Source organism: Procambarus clarkii, chromosome 37 (genome assembly GCF_040958095.1).
Source record: "Procambarus clarkii isolate CNS0578487 chromosome 37, FALCON_Pclarkii_2.0, whole genome shotgun sequence".
Taxonomy (NCBI): Eukaryota; Metazoa; Arthropoda; class Malacostraca; order Decapoda; family Cambaridae; genus Procambarus; species Procambarus clarkii.
In genome coordinates, this window is record NC_091186.1 from 39661682 (window position 1) to 39687921 (window position 26240).

Below are 26240 nucleotides of genomic sequence, written 5' to 3' on the forward strand. Positions count from 1 at the left end.
ATAATCAATTCATCCATCATGTTTGGTGAAGAGTATCACTCAATCTCAACAATCCAGAAACGTAATCGTGTGTTCCCATAGTAATAAGTGTAGAATAATCCAGAGTTCAATAAAGCCCATGTGTGAAGATTTAACCCCAGTGCACTTATTGTCCAACTTAGACTAAGAATACTTGACCCTTCCCCAATTATCATATATGATACATACATTTCCTTCCATTATTCATAAGAAAGTAAGGACAGGTAGTGTTAGTCTGTACTCCCGGGTACGGCTTACAGGCAGCCCTGCTGCTGCAATATGTTAACAAAAAATATTATCCCATACTCCGGGATATATTTATAAAAAATATTGGCCCTTGTGTGAATATGTTAATCTGTAAGTAATATTAACTCTGCTCTAGAATAGCTAATGCAAAGAATGTATATAAATATTATGCAATTTGTATTAGTAAATAAAGTACTGCAATATTACTTTTTTGTTGTAAATACATCTAGTTTAACCAAATATTCTTTTCCACAGGATAACAAGCCAGAGGAATGTTCAGTGTGTTTTAACGATTATGACGACAATCAGCTACGGCCTCGCAATCTGCCGTGTGGCCACACATTCTGCTCCCAGTGTATTGACAATGCTATCAAGAATGGTCAGCTGTCCTGCCCCAGCTGCCGTGCCGAGCACACTGCCACAGCCTCTACTCAGTTCCCAATTAGCTATGCTGTGGAGGCTTTTGTTAGGAAACTCAAAAATATTCAGCTAACAACTGAGGAAGCAGTGCCAGCAAAACCTTATGAAGGTCCCGCCAGAGGCATCAGTAAGACATTACGTTCCCTGGTGCAGGAGCAGAAGAGCATCATCAGCAGCCTCATTACTAGCTGTGAAGAGGTACTGTCCCAGCTGGGGGAGTACCGGGGGCAGCTGGGGGACTGGAAGACTCACCACCTCCAGCTCCAGGACAGACTCTATGCTCTGGTAGAGCAGAACAAGTCAGCAATGAAGCTCTTGGAACTGGAGGATACCAGTGTGGTAGATATGACACCACAAGGAGAGGAAGGGAAGACTCAGCTGCAGGCCATGTTGGGGAGCCTCGACACAGTCAACACCCCACAGGAGGTTGGCACAACCATAGACACAGCTGATGGGTGCAAGATGAAGGTAGAAGATTGGCTCCGGAAGTGCCAGGAACTCTTCCCAGATGTCAACACTGTCCACACCTCAGTGAAGGTACACTACCGAAGGTCACATTGTTCTCACCCAACTGAGTGTAGTATTGCCTCTGTATAAACACTTTTGACATAGAAACACATCAAGATGAGAGTTGACTTTATAGATAGGAAACATTTTTATTAATAAAGTCAACTGTCATCTTGGTGTTTCTCTACACTGTGGTCAGTGTAGAGAAACACCATTACTTATATTGTGAAATTATTTTATTCAGAGCCTGATGCTTCATTATAGACCAGTTACTTTACTCAGAGCCAGATGCTTCATTATAGTCCTGTTACTTTACTCAGAGCCTGATGCTTCATTATAGTCCAGGTTCCACCATTAATGTTTGTGTTGGTAATGACAGGTGCAGGAGACCATCAGGGAGGCCCTGGAGATGATGACCACAGAGACAGGTGCCACAGCTGACCCCGTACACCTGGGAGATTCAGCCTCCACTATTAATGTTTGTGTTGGTAATGACAGGTGCAGGAGACCATCAGGGAGGCCCTGGAGATGACGACCACAGAGACAGGTGCCACAGCTGACCCCGTACACTTGGGAGACTCAGCCTCCAGCATCATGAATAAAGTTAAGGAAATCACTGGACAGATCCCCCAGAAGCAATTAACAGTAAGTTTTTTATTTTCTCTCATAGGTCATATCACAAGATATTGAGTTGCGTTTTGAGGAGAGGAAGTTTGTTGTTAGGTTTATCGAGGTTCCCCAAGTTCTACTTCCGACTTTCCTTAACATACAATCTAAAATAGTTGTCTAACTCCTGGATATATATTTTCTGGTAAGTGAACAGACATCAGGTGAAAGGAAACATGGGAACCATTTCTGTCCTGCGTGATGATTAAGCCTGTGATCCTCTATTGAACCCGGGATCCTGGCCCCCCCCCCTCACAGAGGCACAGAGAGTGGGTGACACTCCACCAACCTACCAGGGAAGCATCCAGGAGGACATTGAAAATAAACAGACCACTGCTGGCTTCGAAGAGACTGATGCCTTCAAACTGCCAACAAACTTCTAAACAAAGCCAGCACCAACCTCCTTGCCAGTAGAGGGGGGTTGGAGCTACAGGTCCAGCACCAACCACCTGCCAGTAGAGGGGGGCTGGAGGTACTGGTCCAGCACCCACCCCTTGCCAGTAGAGGAAGGTTGGATTTACATATCCAGCACCAACCCCCTGCCAGTAGAGGGTAGCTGGAGCTACAAGTCCAGGACCTATCCAATGCCATTAGAGGGGAGCTGGAGCTACAGGTCCAGGACCAACCCCCTAGCCAGTAGAGGGGGGTTGGAGCTACAAGTTCAGCACCAACCCCCTGCCAGTAGAGGGGGGCTGGAGCTACAAGTCCAGGAGCAACCCCCCTGCCAGTAGAGAGGAGGCTCGATTAAACACGTCCAGCCCTCACTCCCTGCCAGTAGAGGGGGGCTGGAACAACAGGTCCAGCAGCAACTCCTTCCCAGTAGAGGGGGCTGGAACAGTAGGTCCATCGCCAACCTCCTGCTAGTAGAGGAGGGCTGGAACAACAGGTCCAGCAGCAACTCCTTCCCAGTAGAGGGGGCTGGAACAGTAGGTCCATCGCCAACCTCCTGCTAGTAGAGGGGGGCTGGAGCTACAGGTTCAGCACCAAACCCCTGCCAGTAGAGGTAGGCTGGAGCTACAGGTCCAGCATCAACCCCCTGCCAGTAGAGTGGGTTGGAGCTACATATCCAGCACCAACCCCCGGCCAGTAGAGGGGGGCTGGAGCTACAGGTCCAGCACCAACCCCCTGCCAGTAAAGGGGGGCTGGAGCTTCAGTTCCAGCACCCATCCCCTGCCAGTAGAGATTGACTGGAGCTACAGGATCAGCACCAACCCCCTGCCAGTAGAGGGTGGCTGGAGGTACAAGTCCAGCACCAACCCCCTGCTAGTAAAGGGGGATGGAGCTACAAGTCCAGAACCAACCCCTGCTAGTAAAGGGGGCTGGAGCTACAGGTCCAGCACCAACCCCCGGCCAGTAGTGGGGGGCTGAAGTTACAGGTCCAGCACCAACCCCCTGCCAGTAGTGGGGGGCTGAAGCTACAGGTCCAGCACTAACCCCCTGCCAGTAAAGTAGGGCTGGAGCTACAAGTCCAGGACCAACCCCCTGCCAGTAAAGGGGGGAGGGGTTGGAGCTACAGGTCCAACACCAACCCCCTGCCAGTAGACAGGGGGCTAGATTGAATATGTTCCGCACCTAGCCCCTGCCAGTAGAGGGGGCTGGAGCTACAGGTCCAGCACCAAACCCCTGCCAGTCGAGGTGGGCTGGAGCTTCAGGTCCAGCACCAACTTCCTGCCAGTAGAGGGGGGCTGGAGCTACAGGATCAGCACCAACCCCCTGTCAGTAGAGGGGGGCTGGAGCTTCAGTTCCAGCACCAACCCCCTACCAGTAGAGGGGGGCTGGAGCTACAGGTCCACCACCAACCCCCTGTCAGTAGAGGGGGGCTGGAGCTTCAGTTCCAGCACCAACCCCCTACCAGTAGAGGGGGGCTGGAGCTACAGGTCCACCACCAACCCCCTGCCAGTAGAGGAGGGCTGGATCTTCAGATCCAGCACCAACGTCCCTGCTAGTAGAGGGGGGGCTGGAGCTACAGGTCCAGCACTAACCCCCTGCCAGTAGAGGGGCGGGAGCTACAAGTCCAGCGCCAACCCCCTGTCAGTAGAGGGGCTGGAGCTACAAGTCCAGCACCAACCCCCTGCCAGTAGAGTGGGGCTGGTGCTGCAGGTCCAGCACCAACCCCCCTGCAAATAGAAGGGGGCTTGGCCTACAGATCCAACTCCAAACCCCTGCCAGTAGAGAAAGGCTGGAGCTACAGGTCCAGCACTAACCTCCCTGGCAGTAGAGGGGGGTTGGAGCTACAGGTCCAGCACCAACCCCCTGCCAGTAGAGGGGGCTGGAGCTACAGGTCCAGCACCAACACCCTGCCAGTAGAGGGGGAGGGGGGCTGGAGATACAGGTCCAGCACCAACCCCCTGCCAGTAGAGGGGGATGGAGCTCTTGGTCCAGCACCAACCACTGCCAGTAGAGGGGGGCTGGAGCTACAGGTCCAACATCAACCCCCTGCCAGTAGAGGGGGGCTGGAGCTACAGGTCCAGCACCAACCCCCTGCCAGTAGAGGGGGGCTGGATCTTCAGGTCCAGCACCAACCTCCCTGCCAGTAGAGGGGGGGGCTGGAGCTACAGGTCCAGCACCAACCCCCTGCCAGTAGAGTGGGGCTGGAGCTACAAGCCCAGCATCAACCCCCTGCCAGTAAATGGGGGCTGGAACTACAAGATTTTTTTTTTTTTTTTTTTTGAGATATATACAAGAGTTGTTACATTCTTGTACAGCCACTAGTACGCGTAGCGTTTCGGGCAGGTCCCTGGAATACGATCCACAGCCGCGAAGAATCGTTTTTTCATCCAAGTACACATTTTACTATTGCGTTAAACAGAGGCTACAGTTAAGGAATTGCGCCCAGTAAATCCTCCCCGGCCAGGATACGAACCCATGACATAGCGCTTGCGGAACGCCAGGCGAGTGTCTTACCACTACACCACGGAGACTGTTAACACCAAGTTCAACACCAACCCCATGTCAGTAGAGGGGGGCTGGAGCTACAGGCCCAGCACCAACCCCCCCTGCCAGTAGAGTGGGGCTGGAGCTACAAGTCCAACACAAACCCCCCTGCCAGTAGAGAGGGGCTGGGGATACAGGTTCAGCACCAACCCCCTGCCAGTAGAGAGGGGCTGGAGCTACAGGTCCAGCACCAACCCCCTGCCAGTAGAGGGGGGCTGGAGCTACAGGTCCAGCACCAACCCCCTGCCAGTAGAGTGGGGCTGGAGCTATAGGTCCAGCACCAACCCCCTGCCAGTAGTGGGGGCTGAAACTTCAGGTCCAGCACCTACCCCATGTCAGTAGAGGGGGGGGGGGGCTGGAGCTAAAGGTCCAGCAGCATCCCCTGCCAGGAGAAGGGGGCTGGAGCTACAGGTCCAGCACCAAACCCCTGCTAGTAGGCAGGGGGGGGGGAGGGGGTGGCTGGAGCTACAGGTCCAGCACCAACCCCCCTGCCAATAGAGGGGGGGGGGCTGGAGCTACAGGTCCAGCACCAACCCCCTGCCAGTAGAACGGTGTTGGAGCAACAGGTCCATCCCCAACCCCCTGCCAGTAGAAGGGGGGCTGGAGCTATAGGTTCAGCGCCAACCCCTTGCCAGTAGTGGGGGGCTGAAACTAAAGGTCCAGCACCTACCCCCTGCCAGTAGAGGTGGGACTGGAGCCACAGGTCCAGCACCAACCCCTGCCAGTAAAGGGGGGCTGGAGCTACTGGTCCAGCACCAACCCCTTGCCAGTAGAGGGGGGCTGGAGCTACAGGTCCAGCACCAACCCCCTTCCAGGAGAGGGGGGGCTCGAGCTACAGGTCCAGCACCAACCCCCTGCCAGTAGAGGGAGGCTAGAGCTACAGGTCTAGCACCAACCCCCTGCCAGTAGAGGGGGCTGGTGCTGCAGGTCCTGCACCCCCCCCTGCCACTAGAGGGGGTCTGGAGCTAGAGGTCTAGCACCAACCCCTGCCAGTAAAAGGGGGGGCTGAAGCTACAGATCCAGCACCAACCCCCCTGTCAGTAGAGGGATTGGTGGAGCTACAAGTCCAGCAACAACCCCTGGCAGTAGTGGGGGGCTGAAACTACAGGTCCAGCACCTACCCCCTGTCAGTAGAGGGAGGGCTGGAGCTACAGGTCCAGCACCAAACCCCTGCTGGTAGGCGGGGGGGGGGGGGGGTTGGCTGGAGCTACAGGTCCAGCACCAACCCCCCTGCCAGTAGAGGGGGGGGGGGCTGGAGCTACAGGTCCAGTACCAACACCCTGCCAATAGAGAAGGGCTGGAGCTACAGGTCCAGCATCAACCCCTGCCAATAGAGAAGGGCTGGAGCTACAGGTCCAGCACCTACCCAATGCCAGTAGAGGGGGCTGGTGTTGCAGGTCCTGCACCCCTCCCCCCCCCCCCCTTCCAGTAGAGCGGGGCTGGAGCTACAGGTCCAGCACCAACCCCCTGTCAATAGAGAAAGGCTGGAGCTACAGGTCCAACACCTACCCAATGCCAGTTGAGAAGGGCTGAAGCTACAAGTCCAGCAGGAAGATCAGTTGAGGTCGAGGGAGGGGGTAGACATACCGTGCGCGCTCCGTTAAAATCGTGACATTAACAGGGATTCGTAGGACTACTGCCGTGGACTACTGATTACAGACATAACAAAGTGCATAGTGACCGCTGGAAAATTGAAAATAGTCATTAACAATAGAACTTTGTGTTAAATAGAGAATAAACGGGAGACCACGTGTGAGCCAGTGAACGAGGCTTTGTGTACATGCGTGTATTACGGATAAAAAAAAACGAAAAAAAAAAATAGTGAACGGTGATTCGTGGAACAGTGATGTGGAACGGGTATCACAACAACATATAAGTTGGAAGTGAATATTATAAATATAGAACACTAGAAATATAAAATAGTGGCAAGAGGCGGCATCAGTGGTTATAAATCGGGTAACTGGAAACTGGTGACATCAACCTGGGCCACAAGAGGTCACCTGTACTGACCGGGGGACCAGCCTCGCTACCTACGCTAAGTACCTGCCATAAAGTTTGAACAAAATAACACACATAATATTACAAATATACGATATACATATAATATTATAATATTAAACATATAAATATATATACATATATATTGTTACAAATATACAATATACATATAATATTATAAATATATAGATATATACAACAAAACAAGGCAATATGGGAGTAAATAAACAAATTTGTGGCCACTGTAACAACTTCTTAAAGACGAAGGTAACGGTAATTGAATGTTATATCTGTAAGACTAGATTCCATTCGGCTTGTACAGGAGTGAGTAACACTACGGCACTGAGAGATGGCCACTTGCTCTGGGTGTGTAAAAATGACCTGCCAGCTTGGAATATCCTAAAAAACCTTCTAGATAACATGACGCATGATCGGAAAACATCATTCATTGGAAGCCTACCAGCCATCCAGAAGGAGTGGGAAAGGAACAACAATTCTAATATACAAGGGGCGGAGGCTATAGTCAGGGATGAAACTGAGGCTGAAACTCAGGAAGTTGCAAACTCTGACTCAGTAGGCCTGGATGTAGATGACAGTAAACTAGAAAGTGTACCAGACAGCACTGACAGCTCGATAGGTACAGACACCACGACGGTTCTCGATAGAGCAATTCAGAACAGAAGGACAGACTTATGCAAATTTTATGCAAAGGGCATATGCAGACATAGATATGCTGGTAATAAGAAAGGATTAGAATGCAGTTACCAACATCCCAAAAAATGTTTAAATATGCTTAGGAAAGGTGAGTGTCGATTTGGATCAATATGTAGGTTTTTCCATCCTGACATGTGCCAAACCTCACTGGAGGACAGAAAATGCTATGACCTTAGCTGCCCACACTTTCACGTGAAAGGCACGGAACGCAACATAAAGAGTGGCAAGCAGGATAATGAATTTGGAGGAAACTCTATAAATTTTTTATACCAGACCGGCAGAGAATTCAAAAGGAGCAGCATGGAGAGTGTATGGAACTGGATGCCAGATCCACTGGCATTCCAGAACTACAGATACAATTACCCACCGAAAGGGAACTACAACTACGACAGAAAACTGCCCTACAACAATCAGTACTGGCCAGAACAAACTCATTATGTCCACGATTAATGGACGTGCCGAAAAAGTCTCCCATTCAAACTATCACTAATAGAGTAACCTCATTCATCTTTGCCAACATACAAGGACTGAAAACAAGAACAAACAACAAAGTACAGTTCATAAATGGCCTCCTCACGGAGTCAAATGCAGTATTTGGAGCTTTCACAGAAACCCATGCAGGGGAATTGTTGGACAGTGAGATCTGGATTCCAGGATATAACCTATACAGGTGTGATAGGAAAATTAGGTCACATGGAGGAGTGGGTCTGTATATTAGGGAAGACCTTGTTTGCTCGGAGCTCCTAAACGTTACAAATGAGGTGGTAGAGGTACTGGGATTAAAAATAGAGAAAATAAATTTAGTGATTATACTAATATACAAACCGCCAGATGCAACGGCTGAGGAATTCACAGAACAGATAAGCAAAATAGAGAATAGCCTTGATAATTTGGAGAACCCGATACCTGATATTATTTTCCTAGGTGACTTCAACTTGCCTAGTCTCAGGTGGAAAATAGCAAACAATAATATTATACCAGGAAATCTATCAGGACCTAACCAACCACAGATTAGAGAACTACTTAGATTCTGTGACAAATTTTCACTCAATCAGCAGATATCGGAGCCAACGAGAAATGAAAATATTCTAGATCTGGTCTTTACGAACAATGAAGACATTATCAGAGACATTACGATATCAGATACCACATACTCAGATCACAAACTCATTGAAGTGCAAATGACCATCAATACTCAGAATAGACCTAAAACGTTGATAAAGCGAGAGGGGCTATTCAGTAAATTCAATTTTAATAATAAAAGGATAGACTGGGAGATAATAAACAGGGAACTTACAAACATTCCATGGGGAACTGTTCTAAATAATACAAGTCCTACAGAAGGAATAGAAAAACTGACTTCAGAAGCGTATCAAGTCTGTCTGAAACATGTTCCTTTGAGGAAAGCCAGAAAGAGATCTAACGTAGAAAGAGAACGCAGACGACACTATAAACGCAGGAAAAAAATAACGGAACTGCTTATGCAGACACGAATTTCCCGTCAAAGAAGGAATAATTTAAATAGGGAGATTGAAGAAATCGAGCGGAAATTGAAACACTCATATGAAACTGAAGAAAGGCAGTTAGAACAGAAAGCAATTCAGGAAATAAAGAAAAATCCAAAATATTTTTTCTCATATGCGAAATCAAAAGCAAAAACCACTGCCAGTATTGGACCTATTCGTACAAGTGAAGGTTCATACACGGAGGATGACAAAGAAATTAGTGAAATCCTAAAAAAGCAGTATGAGGACATGTTTAGCACTCCAATAAACAACATGAAGGTGGAAGATCCAGACAATTTCTTTATGCGGGATATTCAAACCCCGGTAAATATAACTGATATAAACACGAGCGCACTAAATTTTGAAAAAGAAATTGAAAACATGCCCATGCACTCGGCCCCAGGTCCAGACTCATGGAATTCAATATTTATAAAGAAATGCAAAGTGCCGGTAGCACAGGCACTCAGTATAGTGTGGAGGAAGAGCTTGGACACGGGGGAGATACCAGATGCACTTAAAGTAGCAGACATAGCCCCTCTACACAAGGGAGGGAGCAAAGCATTGGCAAAAAATTATAGACCAGTTGCACTAACATCGCACATCATAAAAGTATTTGAGAGAGTGATTAGGAGTCAGGTCACCAATTTCATGGAGACCAATGACCTTCATAACCCAGGCCAACATGGATTTCGAGCGGGAAGATCGTGCCTCTCACAGCTACTTGAGCACTACGACAAAGTCACTAAGGCATTAGAAGAGAAACAGAATGCTGATGTGATATACACGGACTTCGCAAAGGCCTTCGATAAATGTGACCATGGCGTGATAGCACACAAAATGAAGTCAATGGGAATAACCGGTAAAGTAGGACGCTGGATACTCAGTTTTCTGTCAAACAGGACTCAGCGAGTAACTGTCAACCATATAAAATCTAGTCCAAGTGCAGTGAAAAGCTCTGTACCTCAGGGTACAGTCCTTGCACCACTGCTTTTCCTTATTCTCATATCAGATATAGACAAAAATACAAGTCACAGCTTCGTATCATCCTTTGCAGATGACACAAAAATCAGTATGAAAATTACCTCGGCTGAGGACATTGAAAAACTTCAAGCTGATATTAATAAAGTTTTCGACTGGGCATCAGAAAATAACATGATGTTTAACAGTGATAAATTCCAGGTACTCAGGTACGGTAAATATGAGGACCTTAAACATAATACAGAGTACAAAACACAATCAAATGTACCCATAGTAGGAAAACAGCATGTAAAGGATTTGGGAATAATAATGTCTGACGACCTAACGTTTAAGGAGCATAACCAAGCAAATATTGGGACAGCCAGAAAAATGATAGGATGGATTACGAGAACTTTCAAATCCAGGGATCCCATCACAATGGTTGTACTCTTCAAGGCACTTGTGTTGTCCCGTCTTGAGTACTGCTCAGTACTCACTTCCCCCTTCAAAGCAGGAGAGATTGCTGAAATAGAGGGAATACAGAGAACATATACGGCACGCATAGACGCAATAAAGCACCTAAATTATTGGGATCGTCTCAAAGCCCTCCAAATGTACTCACTAGAAAGAAGACGAGAGAGATATCAAATAATATACACCTGGAAGATACTGGAGGGCCAAGTACCAAATCTACACAGTAAAATAACAACGTACTGGAGTGAACGACATGGAAGAAAATGTAGATTAGAACCAATGAAGAGCAGAGGTGCCATAGGCACAATCAGAGAACACTGTATAAACATCAGAGGTCCGCGGTTGTTTAACGTCCTCCCAGCAAGCATAAGAAATATTGCCGGAACAACCGTGGACATTTTCAAGAGGAAACTAGATTTATTCCTCCAAGGAGTGCCGGACCAACCGGGCTGTGGTGGGTATGTGGGCCTGCGGGCCGCTCCAAGCAACAGCCTGGTGGACCAAACTCTCACAAGTCGAGCCTGGCCTCGGGCCGGGCTTGGGGAGTAGACGAACTCCCAGAACCCCATCAACCAGGTATCAACCAGGTAGCACCAACCCCTTGGCAGTAGAGGGGGGGGGGCTGGAGATACAGGTCCAGTACCAACCCCCCTGCCAGTAGAGGGGGGCTGGAGCTACAGGTCCAGAACCAACCCCTTGCCAGTAGAGGGGGGCAAGAGCTACAGGTCCAGCACCACCTCCTGCCAGTAGAGGGGGGCTGGAGCTACAGGTCCAGCACCTACCCCCTGCCAGTAGAGGGAGCTGAAGCTACAGGTCCAGCACCAACTCCTGCCAGTAGAGGGGGGCTGGAGCTACAGGTCCAGCACCAACTCCTGCCAGTAGAGGGGGCTGAAGCTACAGGTCCAGCACCTACCCCCTGCCAGTAGAAGGGGGACTGGAGCTACAGGTCCAGCACCAACTCCTGCCAGTAGAGTGGGGCTTGAGCTACAAGTCCAGCACCAACACCCTGCCAGTAGAGTGGGGCTGGAGCTTCAGGTCCAGCACCAACCCCTGCTAGTAGAGGGGGCCTGTGTAACGGGGGGTGGGGGAAATAGCTCTATCTTGTCCATTATTCCACCCCCCAGTTAACTAACGAGGCCGGGGGAAACAGCTCTCTCTAGTCCGTTATCCCGTCTCCAGTTAGCTAACTATTCTAGAGCACTCCCAGAGATCCTACGGCAACCTCTCTCGTTCAACACCTTGTAACCTAGGTATTCGACTACCTAGGTGCTAAGACTACAAGGCGCCGTCACTTGATCAGTTACCCGAAACTCTAGAGAGAACTCTAGAATACATAATCATTGCCACAAACGTATAAGAGAAAACGAAAGGAAAGAAATGAATAGTGAAGTAATTAGTGAGGGTTTGGGGTGAGAGGGAGAGAGGTGGGAGGAGCGAGGAGGGTCATTAGTTGAAAGTGAGAGTTTAGAGAGGGGTGGAGGGAGAGGTGTAGATAGGTAGAAGGAGAAGAGTAGATAGTAGAAGTAGAAGAGTAGATAGTAGAAGACGAAATGCTGCCACCATCCATTCATGATCATTACATACAAGACAAGGAATGGAACTTGTCTGTATCACAATATTCACCAAGGATGTCATCAAGAGATCATTATTAGTATGGTCCCATCTTTATCATGTACTCATTCTAAACCATGATACCAGTAACCACAGAGGCTTTCTCACCTCAACTCAAAATCTCTAGGGAACCAAATAAAGTCCATTTCAATAATAAATTCAACAATTATATTTTTCATGATAAGTATCATAACTTAAGCAATCCAACTAAAATGTTAAAGATTAATATTCAAAGTGAGTCATCCTCCAAGAATCTGAGAACACTACAACTGACTGCCCCTGATCACACAACACTTGTAAAACACGACCAAGTCACCTAAATGTTCACTCACCAAGTGTGTGCCTATAGCTGGATAGAGAGGGGGGGTCTATAGCTGACAGAGACTGTCCCCCTGCCGGCCGACAGCCTCCCTGCTAGGGCCGTCTCCTCTGCTCTGCTGACTGCCGTTCTTCTGTCTCGTTAATGCTCTCGAATCGATAGTTCTCCGAGTATTTATTGGGGAACCTAGTAACTAACTCCGCCCACAAGTAGATAGACTCCGGCACTCTACCAAGCCATTCCTTAACCGTCGGCCTGTTTGAAGGCTAACAGGCTACAATTATAAGCTTAGCGGAAGTAAGGTGAAATTCTCATGATCTGACCTCAGGTCACTTGGGGTCATTAACTCTCAGAGGTGTGACTTTCCGGTGGACAAACTGGCGCCTCTCAAATCCCTGTTTGTGACTCATATTCTATATATATTTTAAATAAACTAATCCCAAACACTTTTACAGTGTTACACCTGGAGCTACAGGTAGAGGACCAACCCCTGCCAGTAGAGGGGGGCTGGAGCTACAGGTCCAGCACCAACCCTCTGCCAGTAGAGGGGGGCTGGAGCTACAGGTCCAGCACCAACCCCCCCTGCCAGTAGAGCAGGGTTGGAGCAACAGGTCCATCCCCAACCCCCTGCCAGTAGAAGGGGGGCTGAAACTATAGGTCCAGCACTTACCCCCTGCCAGTAGAATGGGCTAGAGCTACAGGTCCAGCACCAAACCCCTGCTTGTAGGTGGGGGGGGGGGGGGTGCTGCAGGTCCAGCACCAACCGCCCTGAAAATAGAAGGGGGCTTGGCCTACAGATCCAACTCCAAACCCCTGCCAGTAGAGAAAGGCTGGAGCTACAGGTCCAGCACTAACCTCCCTGGCAGAAGAGGGGGGGGGGGGGGCTGGAGCTACAAGTCCAGCACCCCCCCCCCCCTGCCAGTAGAGTGGGGCTGGAGATGCAGATCCAGCACCAACCCCCCTGCCAGTAGAGGGGGGCTGGAGCAACAGGTCCAGCACCAACCCCCTGCCAGTAGAGGGGCTGGAGCTACAAGTCCAGCGCCAATCCCCTGTCAGTAGAGGGGCTGGAGCTACAAGTCCAGCACCAACCCCTTGCCAGTAGAGTGGGGCTGGAGCTACAGGTCCAGCACCAACCCCTTGCCAGTAGAGTGGGGCTGGAGCTACAAGTCCAGCATCAACCCCCCTGCCAGTAAATGGGGGCTGGAACTACAAGTTTTTTTTTTTTTTTTTTTAGATATATACAAGAGTTGTTACATTCTTGCACAGCCACTAGTACGCGTAGCGTTTCGGGCAGGTCCCTGGAATACGATCCCCGCCTCGAAGAATCGTTTTTTCATCCAAGTACACATTTTACTGTTGCGTTAAACAGAGGCTACAGTTAAGGAATTGCGCCCAGTAAATCCTCCCCGGCCAGGATACGAAACCATGACATAGCGCTTGCGGAACGCCAGGCGAGTGTCTTACCACTACACCACGGAGACTGTTAACACCAAGTTCAACACCAAACCCATGTCAGTAGAGGGGGGCTGGAGCTACAGGTCCAGCACCAATCCCCTGCCAGTAGAGTGGGGCTGGAGCTACAGGTCCAGCACCAACCCCCCTGCCAGTAGAGTGGGGATGGAGCTACAGATCCAGCACCAACCCCCCTGCCAGTAGAGTGGGGATGGAGCTACAGATCCAGCACCAACCCCCCTGCCAGTAGAGGGGGGCTGGAGCTACAGGTCCAGCACCAACCCCCCTGCCAGTAGAGTGGGGATGGAGCTACAGATCCAGCACCAACCCCCCTGCCAGTAGAGTGGGGCTGGAGCTACAGGTCCAGCACCAACCCCCCTGCCAGTAGAGTGGGGATGGAGCTACAGATCCAGCACCAACCCCCCTGCCAGTAGAGGGGGGCTGGAGCTACAGGGCCACCACCAACCCCCTGCCAGTAGAGGGGGGCTGGATCTTCAGGTCCAGCACCAACCTCCCTGCTAGTAGAGGGGGGGCTGGAACTACAGGTCCAGCACTAACCCTCTGCCAGTAGAGGGGCGGGAGCTACAAGTCCAGGAGCAACCCCCCTGCCAGTAGAGAGGAGGCTCGATTAAACACGTCCAGCCCTCACTCCCTGCCAGTAGAGGGGGGGCTGGAACAACAGGTCCAGCAGCAACTCCTTCCCAGTAGAGGGGGCTGGAACAGTAGGTCCATCGCCAACCTCCTGCTAGTAGAGGGGGGCTGGAGCTACAGGTTCAGCACCAAACCCCTGCCAGTAGAGGTGGGCTGGAGCTACAGGTCCAGCATCAACCCCCTGCCAGTAGAGTGGGTTGGAGCTACATATCCAGCACCAACCCCCGGCCAGTAGAGGGGGGCTGGAGCTACAGGTCCAGCACCAACCCCCTGCCAGTAGAGGGGGGCTGGAGCTTCAGTTCCAGCACCCATCCCCTGCCAGTAGAGATTGACTGGAGCTACAGGATCAGCACCAACCCCCTGCCAGTAGAGGGTGGCTGGAGGTACAAGTCCAGCACCAACCCCCTGCCAGTAAAGGGGGATGGAGCTACAAGTCCAGAACCAACCCCTGCTAGTAAAGGGGGCTGGAGCTACAGGTCCAGCACCAACCCCCTGCCAGTAGTGGGGGGCTGAAGTTACAGGTCCAGCACCAACCCCCTGCCAGTAGTGGGGGGCTGAAGCTACAGGTCCAGCACTAACCCCCTGCCAGTAAAGTAGGGCTGGAGCTACAAGTCCAGGACCAACCCCCTGCCAGTAAAGGGGGGAGGGGTTGGAGCTACAGGTCCAACACCAACCCCCTGCCAGTAGACAGGGGGCTAGATTGAATATGTCCCGCACCTAGCCCCTGCCAGTAGAGGGGGCTGGAGCTACAGGTCCAGCACCAAACCCCTGCCAGTCGAGGTGGGCTGGAGCTTCAGGTCCAGCACCAACTTCCTGCCAGTAGAGGGGGGCTGGAGCTACAGGATCAGCACCAACCCCCTGTCAGTAGAGGGGGGCTGGAGTTTCAGTTCCAGCACCAACCCCCTGCCAGTAGAGGGGGGCTGGAGCTACAAGATCAGCACCAACCCCCTGTCAGTAGAGGGGGGCTGGAGCTTCAGTTCCAGCACCAACCCCCTACCAGTAGAGGGGTGCTGGAGCTACAGGTCCACCACCAACCCCCTGCCAGTAGAGGGGGGCTGGAGCTTCAGGTCCAGCACCAACCCCCCTGCCAGTAGAGTGGGGATGGAGCTACAGATCCAGCACCAACCCCCCTGCCAGTAGAGTGGGGCTGGAGCTACAGGTCCAGCACCAACCCCCCTGCCAGTAGAGTGGGGATGGAGCTACAGATCCAGCACCAACCCCCCTGCCAGTAGAGGGGGGCTGGAGCTACAGGTCCAGCACCAACCCCCTGCCAGTAGAGGGGGGCAAGAGCTACAGGTCCAGCACCAACCCCCTGCCAGTAGAGGGGGCTGAAGCTACAGGTCCAGCACCTACCCCCTGCCAGTAGAGGGGGCTGAAGCTACAGGTCCAGCACCAACTCCTGCCAGTAGAGGGGGGCTGGAGCTACAGGTCCAGCACCAACCCTCTGCCAGTAGAAGGGGGACTGGAGCTACAGGTCCAGCACCACCTCCTGCCAGTAGAGGGGGGCTGGAGCTACAGGTCCAGCACCAACTCCTGCCAGTAGAGGGGGGCTGGAGCTACAGGTCCAGCACCAACTCCTGCCAGTAGAGGGGGCTGAAGCTACAGGTCCAGCACCAACTCTTGCCAGTAGAGGGGGGCTGGAGCTACAGATCCAGCACCAACCCCCCCTGCCAGTAGAGGGGGGCTGGAGCTTCAGATCCAGCACCAACCCCCTGCCAGTAGAGGGAAGCTGGAGCAACAGGTCCAGCACCAACCCCTTGCCAGAAGAGGGGGGCTGGAGCCACAGGTCCAGCACCAACCCCTGCCAGTAGAGAAGGGCTGGAGCTTCAGGTCCAGCACCAACCCCTGCCAGTAGATGAGGGCTGGAGGTACAAGTTCAACACGAACCCCCTGCCAATTAAAGGGGGGGCTGGAGCTACAAGTCCAGGACCAACCCCCTGCCAGTAGAGGGGGGCTGGAGCTTCAGGTCCAGTACTAACTCCCTGCCAGTAGAGGGGGGCTGGAGCTACAGGTCCAGCACCAACCCTCTGCAAGTAGAGGGGGGCTGAAACTACAGGTCCAGCTCCTACCCCCTGCCAGTAGAGGTGGGGCTGGAGCTACAGGTCCAGCAGCAACCCCTGCTTGTAGGCGGGGGGGGGGGGGCTGGAGCAACAGGTCCAGCACCAACCCCCTACAAGTAGGGTGGGCTGGAACTTCAGGTCCAGCACCAACCCCTTGTCAGTGGAGGGAGGCTGGAGCTAGAGGTCCAGCACCAACCCCTTGCCAGTGAAGGGGAGGGCTGGAGCTACAGGTCCAGCACCAACCCCTGCCAGTAAATGGGGGCTGGAGCTGCAAGTTCAGCACCAACCCCTTGCCAGTAGAGGGGGGGCTGGAGCTACAAATTCAGCACCAACCCCTCCCAGTAGAGGGGGGCTGGAGCTACAGGTCCAGCACCAACCCCATGCCAGTAGAGTGGGGCTGGAGCTACAGGTTCAGCACCAACCCCCCCTTTCAGTAGAGTGGGGATGGAGCTACAGATCCAGCACCAACCCCCAGCCAGTAGAGGGGGGCTGGGCCTACAGATTCAACACCAACCCCCTGCCAGTAGAAGGGGGATGGAGCTACAGGTCCAGCACCAACCCCCTGACAGTAGAGGGGGCTGGTGCTGCAGGTCCAGCACGAACCTCCCCTGCCAGTAGAGTGGGGCTTGAGATACAGATCCAGCACCAACCCCCCTGCCAGTAGAGGGGGGGCTGGAGCTTCAGGTCCAGCACCAACCCCTTCCAGTTGAGGGGGGGCTGGAGCTACAGGTCCAGCTCCAACCTTCTTGCCAGTAGAGGGCGGCTGGAACTTCAGGTCCAGCACCAACCCCTGCCAGTAGAGGGGGGGCTGGAGCTACAGGTCCAGCACCAACCCCTGCCAGTAGAGGGGGGCTGGAGCTACAGGTCCAGCACCAACCTCCTTGCCAGTAGAGGGGGGAGGGTTGGAACTTTAGGTCCAGCACCAACCCCCCTTGTCAGTAGAGGGAGGGTTGGAGCTACAGGTCCAGCACCAACCCCCTGTCAGTAGAGGGAGGGCTGGAGCTACAGGTCCAGCAGCAACCCCTGCCAGTAGAAGGGGGCTGGAGCTACAGGTCCAGCACCAAACCCCTGCTAGTAGGTGGGGGGGGGGGGTTGGCTGGAGCTACAGGTCCAGCACCAACTCCCTGCCAGTAGAGGGGGGCTAGAGCTACAGGTCCAGCATCAACTCCCCTGCCAGTAGAGGGGGCTGGTGCTGCAGGTCCTGCACCCCCCCCCCTTTTCCAGTAGAGGGGGGCTGGAGATACAGGTCCAGCACCAACCCCTTGTCAGTGAAGGCTGGGCTGGAACTACAGGTCCAGCACCAACCCCTGCCAATAGAGAAGGGCTGGAGCTACAGGTCCAGCACCTACCCAGTGCCAGTAGAGAAGGGCTGAAGCTACAAGTCCAGCACCAACCCCTTGGCAGTAGAGGGGGGGCTTGAGATACAGGTCCAGCACCAACCCCCCTGCCAGTAGTGGGGGGGCTGGAGCTACAGGTCCAGAACCAACCCCCTGCCAGTAGAGGGGGGCTAGAGCTACAGGTCCAGCACCACCTCCTGCCAGTAGAGGGGGGCTGGAGCTACAGGTCCAGCACCAACTCCTGCCAGTAGAGGGGGGCTGGAGCTACAGGTCCAGCACCAACTCCTGCCAGTAGAGGGGGGCTGGAGCTACAGGTCCAGCACCAACTCTTGCCAGTAGAGGGGGGCTGGAGCTACAGGTCCAGCACCTACCCCCTGCCAGTAGAGGGGGGCTGAAGCTACAGGTCCAGCACCACCTCCTGCCAGTAGAGGGGGGCTGGAGCTACAGGTCCAGCACCAACTCCTGCCAGTAGAGGGGGGCTGGAGCTACAGGTCCAGCACCTACCCCCTGCCAGTAGAGGGGGGCTAAAGCTACAGGTCCAACAGAAACCCCCCCCCTTCCAGTGAAGGCTGGGCTGGAGCTACAGGTCCAGCACCAACCCCTGCCAATAGAGAAGGGCTGGAGCTCCAGGTCCAGCACCTACCCAATGCCAGTAGAGAAGGGCTGAAGCTACAAGTCCAGCACCAACCCCTTGGCAGTAGAGGGGGGGCTTGAGATACAGGTCCAGCACCAACCCCCCTGCCAGTAGAGGGGGGCTGGAGCTACAGGTCCAGAACCAACCCCCTGCCAGTAGAGGGGGGCTAGAGCTACAGGTCCAGCACCACCTCCTGCCAGTAGAGGGGGGCTGGAGCTACAGGTCCAGCACCAACTCCTGCCAGTAGAGGGGGGCTGGAGCTACAGGTCCAGAACCAACCCCCTGCCAGTAGAGGGGGGCTAGAGCTACAGGTCCAGCACCAACTCCTGCCAGTAGAGGGGGGCTGGAGCTACAGGTCCAGCACCAACTCTTGCCAGTAGAGGGGGGCTGGAGCTACAGGTCCAGCACCTACCCCCTGCCAGCAGAGGGAGGCTGAAGCTACAGGTCCAGAACCAACCCCCTGCCAGTAGAGGGGGGCTAGAGCTACAGGTCCAGCACCACCTCCTGCCAGTAGAGGGGGGCTGGAGCTACAGGTCCAGAACCAACCCCCTGCCAGTAGAGGGGGGCTAGAGCTACAGGTCCAGCACCACCTCCTGCCAGTAGAGGCGGGCTGGAGCTACAGGTCCAGCACCAACTCTTGCCAGTAGAGGGGGGCTGGAGCTACAGGTCCAGCACCTACCCCCTGCCAGTAGAGGGGGGCTGAAGCTACAGGTCCAGCACCACCTCCTGCCAGTAGAGGGGGGCTGGAGCTACAGGTCCAGCACCTACCCCCTGCCAGTAGAGGGGGGCTGGAGCTACAGGTCCAGCACCAACTCCTGCCAGTAGAGGGGGGCTGGAGCTACAGGTCCAGCACCTACCCCCTGCCAGTAGAGGGGGGCTGAAGCTACAGGTCCAACAGAACCCCCCCCCCTTCCAGTGAAGGCTGGGCTGGAGCTACAGGTCCAGCACCAACCCCTGCCAATAGAGAAGGGCTGGAGCTCCAGGTCCTTCACCTACCCAATGCCAGTAGAGAAGGGCTGAAGCTACAAGTCCAGCACCAACCCCTTGGCAGTAGAGGGGGGGCTTGAGATACAGGTCCAGCACCAACCCCCCTGCCAGTAGAGGGGGGCTGGAGCTACAGGTCCAGAACCAACCCCCTGCCAGTAGAGGGGGGCTAGAGCTACAGGTCCAGCACCACCTCCTGCCAGTAGAGGGGGGCTGGAGCTACAGATCCAGCACCAACTCCTGCCAGTAGACGGGGGCTGGAGCTACAGGTCCAGAACCAACCCCCCTGCCAGTAGAGGGGGGCTAGAGCTACAGGTCCAGCACCATCTTCTGCCAGTAGAGGGGGGCTGGAGCTACAGGTGTAGCACCAACTCCTGCCTGTAGAGGGGGGCTGGAGCTACAGGTCCAGCACCAACTCTTGCCAGCAGAGGGGGGCTGGAGCTACAGGTCCAGCACCTACCACCTGCCAGCAGAGGGGGGCTGAAGCTACAGGTCCAGAACCAACCCCCTGCCAGTAGAGGGGGGCTAGAGCTACAGGTCCAGCACCACCTCCTGCCAGTAGAGGGGGGCTGGAGCTACAGGTCCAGAACCAACCCCCTGCCAGTAGAGGGGGCTAGAGCTACAGGTCCAGCACCAACTCCTGCCAGTAGAGGGGGGCTGGAGCTACAGGTCCAGAACCAACCCCCTGCCAGTAGAGGGGGGGCTAGAGCTACAGGTCCAGCACCAACCCCCTGCCAGTAGAGGGGGGCTGGAGCTACTGGTCCAGCACCTACCCCCTGCCAGTAGAGGGGGGCTGAAGCTACAGGTCCAACAGAAACCCCCCCCCCTGCCAGTAGATGGGGGCTGGTGCTGCAGGTCCAGCACCAACTCCCTGCCAGTAGAGGGGGGCTGGAGCAACAGGTCCATCCCCAACCCCCTGCCAATAGAAAGGGGGCTGAAGCTACAAGTTCAGGACCAGCCCCCTGCCAGTAGAGGGGGCTGAAGCTACAGGTCCAGCACCAACCCCCTGCCAGTAGAGGGGGCTGAAGCTACAGGTCCAGCACCTACCCCCTGCCAGTAGAGGGGGCTGAAGCTACAGGTCCAGCACCAACACCTGCCAGTAGAGGGGGGCTGGAGCTACAGGTCCAGCACCAACCCTCTGCCAGTAGAAGGGGGACTGGAGCTACAGGTCCAGCACCACCTCCTGCCAGTAGAGGGGGGCTGGAGCTACAGGTCCAGCACCAACTCCTGCCAGTAGAGGGGGGCTGGAGCTACAGGTCCAGCACCAACTCCTGCCAGTAGAGGGGGCTGAAGCTACAGGTCCAGCACCAACTCTTGCCAGTAGAGGGGGGCTGGAGCTACAGATCCAGCACCAACCCCCCCTGCCAGTAGAGGGGGGCTGGAGCTTCAGATCCAGCACCAACCCCCTGCCAGTAGAGGGAAGCTGGAGCAACAGGTCCAGCACCAACCCCTTGCCAGAAGAGGGGGGCTGGAGCCACAGGTCCAGCACCAACCCCTGCCAGTAGAGAAGGGCTGGAGCTTCAGGTCCAGCACCAACCCCTGCCAGTAGATGAGGGCTGGAGGTACAAGTTCAACACGAACCCCCTGCCAATTAAAGGGGGGGCTGGAGCTACAAGTCCAGGACCAACCCCCTGCCAGTAGAGGGGGGCTGGAGCTTCAGGTCCAGTACTAACTCCCTGCCAGTAGAGGGGGGCTGGAGCTACAGGTCCAGCACCAACCCTCTGCAAGTAGAGGGGGGCTGAAACTACAGGTCCAGCTCCTACCCCCTGCCAGTAGAGGTGGGGCTGGAGCTACAGGTCCAGCAGCAACCCCTGCTTGTAGGCGGGGGGGGGGGGCTGGAGCAACAGGTCCAGCACCAACCCCCTACAAGTAGGGTGGGCTGGAACTTCAGGTCCAGCACCAACCCCTTGTCAGTGGAGGGAGGCTGGAGCTACAGGTCCAGCACCAACCCCTTGCCAGTGAAGGGGAGGGCTGGAGCTACAGGTCCAGCACCAACCCCTGCCAGTAAATGGGGGCTGGAGCTGCAAGTTCAGCACCAACCCCTTGCCAGTAGAGGGGGGGCTGGAGCTACAAATTCAGCACCAACCCCTCCCAGTAGAGGGGGGCTGGAGCTACAGGTCCAGCACCAACCCCATGCCAGTAGAGGGGGGCTGGAGCTACAGGTTCAGCACCAACCCCCCCTTTCAGTAGAGTGGGGATGGAGCTACAGATCCAGCACCAACCCCCAGCCAGTAGAGGGGGGCTGGGCCTACAGATTCAACACCAACCCCCTGCCAGTAGAAGGGGGATGGAGCTACAGGTCCAGCACCAACCCCCTGACAGTAGAGGGGGCTGGTGCTGCAGGTCCAGCACGAACCTCCCCTGCCAGTAGAGTGGGGCTGGAGATACAGATCCAGCACCAACCCCCCTGCCAGTAGAGGGGGGGCTGGAGCTTCAGGTCCAGCACCAACCCCTGCCAGTTGAGGGGGGGCTGGAGCTACAGGTCCAGCTCCAACCTTCTTGCCAGTAGAGGGCGGCTGGAACTTCAGGTCCAGCACCAACCCCTGCCAGTAGAGGGGGGGCTGGAGCTACAGGTCCAGCACCAACCCCTGCCAGTAGAGGGGGGCTGGAGCTACAGGTCCAGCACCAACCTCCTTGCCAGTAGAGGGGGGAGGGTTGGAACTTTAGGTCCAGCACCAACCCCCCTTGTCAGTAGAGGGAGGGTTGGAGCTACAGGTCCAGCACCAACCCCCTGTCAGTAGAGGGAGGGCTGGAGCTACAGGTCCAGCAGCAACCCCTGCCAGTAGAAGGGGGCTGGAGCTACAGGTCCAGCACCAAACCCCTGCTAGTAGGTGGGGGGGGGGGTTGGCTGGAGCTACAGGTCCAGCACCAACTCCCTGCCAGTAGAGGGGGGCTAGAGCTACAGGTCCAGCATCAACCCCCCTGCCAGTAGAGGGGGCTGGTGCTGCAGGTCCTGCACCCCCCCCCCCTTTTCCAGTAGAGGGGGGCTGGAGATACAGGTCCAGCACCAACCCCTTGTCAGTGAAGGCTGGGCTGGAACTACAGGTCCAGCACCAACCCCTGCCAATAGAGAAGGGCTGGAGCTACAGGTCCAGCACCTACCCAGTGCCAGTAGAGAAGGGCTGAAGCTACAAGTCCAGCACCAACCCCTTGGCAGTAGAGGGGGGGCTTGAGATACAGGTCCAGCACCAACCCCCCTGCCAGTAGTGGGGGGGGCTGGAGCTACAGGTCCAGAACCAACCCCCTGCCAGTAGAGGGGTGCTAGAGCTACAGGTCCAGCACCACCTCCTGCCAGTAGAGGGGGGCTGGAGCTACAGGTCCAGCACCAACTCCTGCCAGTAGAGGGGGGCTGGAGCTACAGGTCCAGCACCAACTCCTGCCAGTAGAGGGGGGCTGGAGCTACAGGTCCAGCACCAACTCTTGCCAGTAGAGGGGGGCTGGAGCTACAGGTCCAGCACCTACCCCCTGCCAGTAGAGGGGGGCTGAAGCTACAGGTCCAGAACCAACCCCCTGCCAGTAGAGGGGGGCTAGAGCTACAGGTCCAGCACCACCTCCTGCCAGTAGAGGGGGGGCTGGAGCTACAGGTCCAGCACCAACTCCTGCCAGTAGAGGGGGGCTGGAGCTACAGGTCCAGCACCAACTCCTGCCAGTAGAGGGGGGCTGGAGCTACAGGTCCAGCACCAACTCTTGCCAGTAGAGGGGGGCTGGAGCTACAGGTCCAGCACCTACCCCCTGCCAGTAGAGGGGGGCTGAAGCTACAGGTCCAGCACCACCTCCTGCCAGTAGAGGGGGGCTGGAGCTACAGGTCCAGCACCAACTCCTGCCAGTAGAGGGGGGCTGGAGCTACAGGTCCAGCACCTACCCCCTGCCAGTAGAGGGGGGCTAAAGCTACAGGTCCAACAGAAACCCCCCCCTTCCAGTGAAGGCTGGGCTGGAGCTACAGGTCCAGCACCAACCCCTGCCAATAGAGAAGGGCTGGAGCTCCAGGTCCAGCACCTACCCAATGCCAGTAGAGAAGGGCTGAAGCTACAAGTCCAGCACCAACCCCTTGGCAGTAGAGGGGGGGCTTGAGATACAGGTCCAGCACCAACCCCCCTGCCAGTAGAGGGGGGCTGGAGCTACAGGTCCAGAACCAACCCCCCTGCCAGTAGAGGGGGGCTAGAGCTACAGGTCCAGCACCACCTCCTGCCAGTAGAGGGGGGCTGGAGCTACAGGTCCAGCACCAACTCCTGCCAGTAGAGGGGGGCTGGAGCTACAGGTCCAGAACCAACCCCCTGCCAGTAGAGGGGGGCTAGAGCTACAGGTCAAGCACCATCTCCTGCCAGTAGAGGGGGGCTGGAGCTACAGGTGTAGCACCAACTCCTGCCTGTAGAGGAGGGCTGGAGCTACAGGTCCAGCACCAACTCCTGCCAGTAGAGGGGGGCTGGAGCTACAGGTCCAGCACCAACTGTTGCCAGTAGAGGGGGGCTGGAGCTACAGGTCCAGCACCTACCCCCTGCCAGCAGAGGGAGGCTGAAGCTACAGGTCCAGAACCAACCCCCTGCCAGTAGAGGGGGGCTAGAGCTACAGGTCCAGCACCACCTCCTGCCAGTAGAGGGGGGCTGGAGCTACAGGTCCAAAACCAACCCCCTGCCAGTAGAGGGGGGCTAGAGCTACAGGTCCAGCACCACCTCCTGCCAGTAGAGGCGGGCTGGAGCTACAGGTCCAGCACCAACTCTTGCCAGTAGAGGGGGGCTGGAGCTACAGGTCCAGCACCTACCCCCTGCCAGTAGAGGGGGGCTGAAGCTACAGGTCCAGCACCACCTCCTGCCAGTAGAGGGGGGCTGGAGCTACAGGTCCAGCACCTACCCCCTGCCAGTAGAGGGGGGCTGGAGCTACAGGTCCAGCACCAACTCCTGCCAGTAGAGGGGGGCTGGAGCTACAGGTCCAGCACCTACCCCCTGCCAGTAGAGGGGGGCTGAAGCTACAGGTCCAACAGAAACCCCCCCCCCCCCTTCCAGTGAAGGCTGGGCTGGAGCTACAGGTCCAGCACCAACCCCTGCCAATAGAGAAGGGCTGGAGCTCCAGGTCCTTCACCTACCCAATGCCAGTAGAGAAGGGCTGAAGCTACAAGTCCAGCACCAACCCCTTGGCAGTAGAGGGGGGGCTTGAGATACAGGTCCAGCACCAACCCCCCTGCCAGTAGAGGGGGGCTGGAGCTACAGGTCCAGAACCAACCCCCTGCCAGTAGAGGGGGGCTAGAGCTACAGGTCCAGCACCACCTCCTGCCAGTAGAGGGGGGCTGGAGCTACAGATCCAGCACCAACTCCTGCCAGTAGACGGAGGCTGGAGCTACAGGTCCAGAACCAACCCCCCTGCCAGTAGAGGGGGGCTAGAGCTACAGGTCCAGCACCATCTTCTGCCAGTAGAGGGGGGCTGGAGCTACAGGTGTAGCACCAACTCCTGCCTGTAGAGGGGGGCTGGAGCTACAGGTCCAGCACCAACTCTTGCCAGCAGAGGGGGGCTGGAGCTACAGGTCCAGCACCTACCCCCTGCCAGCAGAGGGGGGCTGAAGCTACAGGTCCAGAACCAACCCCCTGCCAGTAGAGGGGGGCTAGAGCTACAGGTCCAGCACCACCTCCTGCCAGTAGAGGGGGGCTGGAGCTACAGGTCCAGAACCAACCCCCTGCCAGTAGAGGGGGCTAGAGCTACAGGTCCAGCACCACCTCCTGCCAGTAGAGGCGGGCTGGAGCTACAGGTCCAGCACCAACTCCTGCCAGTAGAGGGGGGCTGGAGCTACAGGTCCAGAACCAACCCCCTGCCAGTAGAGGGGGGGCTAGAGCTACAGGTCCAGCACCAACCCCCTGCCAGTAGAGGGGGGCTGGAGCTACTGGTCCAGCACCTACCCCCTGCCAGTAGAGGGGGGCTGAAGCTACAGGTCCAACAGAACCCCCCCCCCCCCTGCCAGTAGATGGGGGCTGGTGCTGCAGGTCCAGCACCAACTCCCTGCCAGTAGAGGGGGGCTGGAGCAACAGGTCCATCCCCAACCCCCTGCCAATAGAAAGGGGGCTGGAGCTACAAGTTCAGGACCAGCCCCCTGCCAGTAGAGGGGGGCTGGAACTACAAGTTCAGGACCAACCCCCTGCCAGTAGAGGGGGGCTGGAGCTTCAGGTCCAGCACCAACTTTCTGCCAGTAGAGATAGGCTGAAGCTTAAGGTCCAGCACCAACCCCCTGCAAGTAGAGCAGGGTTGGAGCAACAGGTCCATCCCCAACCCCCTGCCAGTAGAAGGGGGGCTGGAGCTACAAGTCCAGCATCAACCCCCTGCCAGTAAATGGGGGCTGGAGCTACAGGTCCAGCACCAACCCCCTGCCAGTAGAGGGGGCTGGAGCTTCAGGTCCAGCACCAACTCCTGCCAGTAGAGGGGGGCTGGAGCTACAGGTCCAGCACCTACCCAATGCCAGTAGAGGGGGCTGGAGCTACAGGTCCAGCACCAACCCCTGGCAGTAGAGAAGGGCTGGAGCTTCAGGTCCAGTACCAACTCCTGCCAGTAGAGGGGGGCTGGAGCTACAGGTCCAGCACCTACCCAATGCCAGTAGAGGGGGGCTGAAGCTAAAGTCCAACAGAACCCCCCCCCCCCTGCCAGTAGATGGGGGCTGGAGCTTGAAGTTCAACATGAACCCCCTGCCAGTAAAGGGGGGGCTGGAGCTACAAGTTCAGGACCAACCCCCTGCCAGTAGAGGGGACTGGTGCTGCATGTCCTCTACTCCCCCCC

General features: G+C 55.6%; 1 protein-coding gene across 1 annotated transcript in view; it reads left to right on the forward strand.

Annotated features, from left to right (window-relative positions):
• LOC123753223 (uncharacterized) overlaps positions 1 to 26240 on the forward strand; it is a 45903-nt gene that overhangs the window by 15485 nt on the left and 4178 nt on the right. Inside the window, exons 2-3 of the mRNA XM_069336964.1 lie at positions 520 to 1221; positions 1690 to 1836. Of these exons, the coding sequence (XP_069193065.1) occupies positions 520 to 1221; positions 1690 to 1836 (849 nt within the window). The remainder of the gene's footprint in view (positions 1 to 519; positions 1222 to 1689; positions 1837 to 26240) is intronic.